Below are 6,102 nucleotides of genomic sequence, written 5' to 3'. Positions count from 1 at the left end.
TTGTCACTTTTTAATTTTTTTTTAAGAGTTTGTTACTTGATAGTCACGAAATATTGAATAAAACAATAGTGACTTTCATTGGTAGTATGAAGATTCTACGACGTTAGATCGTTTTGATTGTTAGTTTACACGCTTCGTTTATGTTAATGCTTCGCAAGTAGATACATTTGGGACAATAAATCCAATAGAAAGAAGGACAAAGTCCAAGGAAAGACAAGTAGAAATGGTTGAGATGCATAAATAGGCGATGCAAGCATTATCGATAATTGACAACCTAAACAAGGACCATTCATCATAATCTTATTAGGGTTGTGCTAGGTGTATAGGTAGGGGTTCACATAGAACTCCTACCAACACCTGAAAAAGGTGAGGGTGGATTATTTTTTGACCATTTTTTATTTGAATGGACCCCCAAACACTATGAGTTTTTTGAACCTTGCTTTCGTACAAATGAAAAAATCGATCTTATCATGTATATCAACAAAGGGGTGGGCACAAAGCTGTATTTAGACACCCCTTCTCTTGAATTCGTGCTTATACACTCTTTAGTAAAAGGCAATATCACATAAATCCTTCATTTAAAAATTACATTTCAAAACTAACAAATTTTTAAAAATCTTTCAAAAAAATCAAGTGATAATTAAATTTATTAAATATTTAATTATAATATAGTATAATTAATCTTCCGACGATTGTTTCGTCGACCTCACCCCACCTTCGGCAATAGCTCAGGTAACAATTCAAGTAACCTATCCAGCACCGGCGATCACTCCGACAACAATTCCAACGACCTCCCAACTATAGCTCCGACGAATGTTCTGGCGACTATTTCGGTGACCGCTCATCTTTTCGGCAACTACTTTCTTTCTTCTTTTTTGGCAATGAAATGACCAATTTCATTATATCTACGAGTTGTGCACATTATGATCTGTGACCAGTTCTATTGAATCTGTGACCTAATCAAGTTGGATAAATATGCATACGATCAACTTCAAAATTTTGAAATAAATTTTAAAATTTCAAAAATCTTGTGACCAGTAAACAGTGACCTTAATGACGAATTATGACTTGTACTGTATGGACTGTGACCTTGTGAGTTCATGACCAAATTTATCTTCAGTATGACTGTCTGTAATCATGTTAGTCTAATTTGTGGCTATATATAACCAAGTCACATACGGTCACACTTAACACAAATCTGATCATAGGCAGTTACAATGAAGATGTGGTTATAGATGGTTACAATGAAGATAGATTTGGTCACTCACCACCATTCTCAATATCAGCATCCAAACGTACACCACCTCATCAGAACCACATATACTATTAGCAACAGAACCATTGGCACCTCACGAGCACTACCAACACAACCACCACCATCACAGCCTGGACTACCACCGCCAACTGCACACAAAGAACAAAACTCACCCCAAAATTTTCAGCACCAGATCGTGACCAAAGTTCCCCAAATCATGACCAATAAAACCCGCACAGCCAATAAAAATTCTAGCACTAGAGCGGAGGTCACGCCACTCGCAAAACCCCACCTTAACAATCGCTCCCTCTCGCTAGCAACCGCTTTTGTCCCCAGTAGCCGTTCTCACCACTGCCAATCAACAATCACAACCAACACACACAAACACCATACCAACACTAATACCAAACCACACCTCCGCTACTTTGTGCTCTTTTAGACTTTTGTCAGCCCTTTTCACCATACCATACCAAAATAACAGCACCCATTCGTCTCCACACAACAGTCAAGCTCAATGACGAGGCATGACACTCACAATGCAATTGTGCAATGTTCACGGCGGTGAGCGTTGCTTGGTCTTTCGACAAAAAAGAACTATTAGAGGTGCCTTACCGCCTGCACCGACGCCAAATTATTAGGGGTTCTAAATAGTCAAAGAAATGACGCTAGGATATAGAATGGTTGTGGGTCAACAGGAAAGAGAGAATAGAGAATAGGGAATATTGATTAGGGGGTGGATGGGTTGGGGTCAGGGCCCAAGGGTGTTTATTAGATTTAAATTAATTATAATTAGTAAATCTCAATTACCACCTGATATTTGAAATATAAACTAATCTACCTTATTTATGATACTTAGTCTATAATTGTAGGTTTTTAGGTAATTTTCCCTTAGTAAAATATTGACTTTCATCCATTTATTATTAAGCTAGTCTAAAACTAAGAAAGAGAGATAAGCCCAAGACTACGCTACGAAATAAAGGGAGATTCTTGCAATTATTATCACAAGAAAGCCGTCTTTTATCTTCTAAATGCTTTTGTTTCCAACCCAACACATCCTTGACGTGTCGCTACTAGCAAAACTTTCATCCACATTTTGAAACAAAACAATTTGTAATATTCCATGTTCTTATTTGGTCCAGATTCATTAAATGAATTTTTCGAAAAATCATTTTCAACCACATATTCTTTTAATAAGATAATTTTATACGTATATCCATAATTTTTCATACTTTTTAACAGTACATTCTCCAATTATGTCTCTTTTCATTAATCTTTTTATCAATCTTGGAGTATTTCGGGTTTTACTTGTCCTTTCAGAGATCCATTTAAAGAGCGGTATTATATACATTTTGACCTATGTTGCATATAAACTTTAGAAGTGCTTGTAGTTCCGGAAACTGATTGAATAGAACCCTAGAAAATGTTGCAGAAATTTGGAAATTGATTTTCTAATCGTTTCAGTACATTAATAGATTGCAGACACTTTACGAATAACGTTCGAGCAAAATATTGAAAATTTATCCAAAACTTCACATTATTATGGACTTTTTTTCGACTAAGAATTAACTTAATTGTGGGGTTTAGCTACAAATTTACATAATTTCATGCTTTAATTCTTAAATACACTTCAATGAAATTAACGAGTAACTAGATTTTGAAATAGTATTAAATGCCTAGTTAAAATTACACAGTTTCTTATTCTACTCATATTTAGAAATAGAGGTTTTACATACGTGTCGCATTTCATTTCTTGTTTCCATTTTTTGTGCAACCTATAACATTAGCAATGATTCACACACACACACACACACACACACATATAGGATCATACATACAGCTTACAAATTTCAATTAAGCCTCTTGTACAGTGCTGTGCACAGCTTTTTAAATTTTTTGGTCACGTGATCACTTAAAATTTGTGGGAAAAAGTCAAATTTTCTTTTACTGTCGAATACTGTAAACAGCAGAAAGGTAACCGGGTTCTTGTTGTCCCTTGCACATAGAGAGGTAAAAATTAGAGAAAAACTCTTCTAAAATTTCTACCAAAAATCGACGGACTGAGTGTGGGAGATTGAAGGTAAGAACAAGTTCCACCAAAATAAAATCCGTCCACATACTTCCTTTGTGGTCCCGAGCTCGAAACCTTCCGATTCACTTAATAGTTTCGACTGAAGATGACCACGACGACGCAACGATACCAATTTCTTCCGACGAGGATTGAGCCACTTCACTTGTGATAGGTAATTATTTTGATGAGGAAAATTACCCATTTCGACACAAAATGTTGTAGTCTCACTGAAATGGTTTGAAAATTATGAACATTACCCATTTCGACATCTTCCTTTTATCCAGAACACAGTAAAAAATATTTTGTGTTTGTATTGGAATTATTATTATTATTATTTAATTTTTTAAATTACTGTCCATTTAACGAAAATGTGTACAGAATCTGGAAACAACTTGGTGGCATAGGGATGGACGGAATGACGGAGAATGGTAATGTCATTGTAATTTTTCGAAGATGCATTGTTTCGAAACCTATGTATTTTCACTGCCCCGGCAACTTTCTTGTTTCATTTATAATATTAGTGAGGCAAAATTTCCTTGAACATTTGAACAATACTCAAAATTTATATTGTCATTTAATATGATGTAGGAAAAGAAGTTGCGGAAGTATTGGACGATGAAGTTTTAGTAGAATCCAATGATGACAACAATATGGAGACTATTGACAACAATATAGACAATCTCGTACCATTAGACATTGAAATCTTAGGAGGAGATGGCGTGATTGTGCCTAAAGTTGGTATGGAGTTCAAAGATGAGAAAGAGGTGTATGAGATTTTTAAGAGGTATGCGTATGACGTAGGTTTTTCGGTTCATTGGAGGAATTCTAGAAAGGGAGAAGATGGAGTAGTGAATTACGTTACGTTGACATGTTGTCGTGAGGACTGGAGAAACAGTAATGCAGGTGCTTCTTTGAAGCCACAGCCAACAATTCAGACAGGTTACAAAGCAAGACTTACTGCTTCTTCAGATATTCGTGGAATATGAAAAATTCTCACAGTTGATCTCGAACACAATCATAAAACTAGTCCTTCAAAATCTAGATTATATCGTTGCAATCGAGAATTGAGTGTAAATGTCAAACGCAAGCTCGAAGTGAATGATATAGCTGGAATACCTCTGCACAAGAGTTACAACTCAACAATTGTTGAAGCGGGCGGGTATGAGAACATGACTTGCGTGGAAAAGGATTTTCAAAATTACGTTGAACGAGTGAGGCGATTGAGACTCGGTGAAGGAGATGTCGTGGCAATACAATCATACTTTTCACAAATGCAATCATAGTGCCAGGGTTTTTACTTCTTTATAGATTTAGATAAAGAGTCACGGCTTAGGAATCTCTTCTGGGTAGATAAGAGGTGTAGGCAAGCGTATAAAGAGTTTGGGGATGTAGTAACGTTTGATACCACTTATCTGAAAAATAAATACGACATGCCTTTTGCCCCGTTTGTTGAAGTAAATCATCATGGACAATCAATACTCCTTGGATGTGGTTTGCTGGCAAATGAAGATACAGATACATTTGTTTGGCTGTTCAGGAAGTGGATGCAGTGTATACATGGTCAAGCGCCAAATGAAATTATTATCGATCAAGATAAGGCTATACAAAATGCAATTGCAATAGTCTTTTCAAACACGAGACATAGATGGTGTTTGTGGCATATGTTGAAAAAGTTTCCAGAGAAGTTCGGGTACCACGTTTAGAAGGGCTCCATTTTTTCATCTATACATGGCTTAGTGTATGATACACAGGTCATTGAGGAATTCGAAGAAGGGTGGAAAGCTATGCTTGATATTTATGACTTTCATGAGAATGACTGGTTGTCGAGGTTGTTTGAGAACAGGTGCCATGTTATTTGAAAACAACCTTCTGGGACGGGATGTTGACAACTCAGCACAGTGAGAGTATGAATGCATTCTTCAATGGTTATGTGCATTCTAAGACATCGTTGAAACAGTTTGTCGAACAATATGAGCGAGCATTATGAAATAAATTTGAGAAGGAATTCCAAGTAGATTTCAAGTCTTACTCACAGATGGTACCTTGTGCAACAAAATATGGGATGGAAAAGCAATTCCAAGTTGTTTATGCCATTTCCAAATTTCGAGGATTTCAAGATGAGATAACTGAGAAGGTCTACTGTGATGTGATATCTGTAGTTGACATATGTTCGGAGAAGTTATATGAGATTGAGGAGGATGTCATTTACGAAAAACATGTTAGAAAGAAAAAGTTTGCAGTCACATTTCGGACAGAGAATTGCAATGTTATTTACAGTTGCCACTTATTCGAGTTTCGTGGCATTTTATGTAGACATGCCATATTAGTGTTGATGGTGTTGATGCGTAATGGCATCACATCACTACCGGAGAGGTACATATTGAGAAGATGGAGATGGGATGTTAATAGAGCCCACATGATGGTTACTGTGAATTATGCCGGTTTGGTTAGAACTCCTAGTCAGTTGAGGTATGATAGAATGTGTGAAGTATTCACGACATTGGCAGACATTGCTGCGGACGACGAAGAATGAACTCGTGCAATAATAGATTGGATTCAATTACAGTCTAAAGACATGATGTCCACGAAGACGAGTTGGTTGAAGTAATAGCATTTCGCAGCCTAGTTTGCATGTAGGTTCATAGCCTGGTTTGTATTTAGGTTCGCAATCTAGAGCATCACATGACACTGGCAACGGTACCATACAAGATCCTAAATGTTCGAAAAAAAAGGGTGCACCGAAAAAATTTCGTCATAAAAGCTCATTGGAGTCGACCTC

The 6,102-nt window shown here is 36.6% G+C and overlaps 2 protein-coding genes across 2 annotated transcripts; both read left to right on the top strand.

The window, feature by feature from the left end:
* Positions 1-1,914: 1,914 nt before the first annotated feature.
* Positions 1,915-5,225, top strand: LOC111369034 (protein FAR-RED IMPAIRED RESPONSE 1-like). Its single transcript, XM_022990520.1, has 6 exons — positions 1,915-1,942; positions 2,495-2,590; positions 3,912-4,262; positions 4,323-4,553; positions 4,632-5,013; positions 5,075-5,225. The coding sequence occupies exons 1-6, from the start codon at positions 1,915-1,917 to the stop codon at positions 5,223-5,225; spliced, it is 1,239 nt and encodes a 412-aa protein (XP_022846288.1).
* A 133-nt stretch (positions 5,226-5,358) lies between these two features.
* LOC111369033 (protein FAR1-RELATED SEQUENCE 1-like) lies at positions 5,359-5,856 on the top strand. The gene has a single exon (XM_022990519.1). It carries the CDS (start codon positions 5,359-5,361, stop codon positions 5,854-5,856), a length of 498 nt encoding a protein of 165 aa, XP_022846287.1.
* Positions 5,857-6,102: the final 246 nt, after the last annotated feature.

This window comes from Olea europaea, chromosome 20, assembly GCF_002742605.1.
Source record: "Olea europaea var. sylvestris chromosome 20, O_europaea_v1, whole genome shotgun sequence".
In the NCBI taxonomy this organism is placed as follows: Eukaryota; Viridiplantae; Streptophyta; class Magnoliopsida; order Lamiales; family Oleaceae; genus Olea; species Olea europaea.
The sequence above is the reverse complement of the archived record's forward strand: the minus strand, read 5'-3'. Positions and strand labels throughout refer to the sequence as shown.

Coding starts and splice junctions, on each gene's coding strand:
- LOC111369034 (XM_022990520.1), top strand. CDS start 1,915: ATGACGCTAGGATATAGAATGGTTGTGG. Junction 4,554..4,631: donor AGTGAGGCGATTGAGACTCG/GTGAAGGAGATG, acceptor ACTTCTTTATAG/ATTTAGATAAAGAGTCACGG. Junction 5,014..5,074: donor AAGTTTCCAGAGAAGTTCGG/GTACCACGTTTA, acceptor TATGATACACAG/GTCATTGAGGAATTCGAAGA.
- LOC111369033 (XM_022990519.1), top strand. CDS start 5,359: ATGGTACCTTGTGCAACAAAATATGGGATGGAAAAGCAATTCCAAGTT.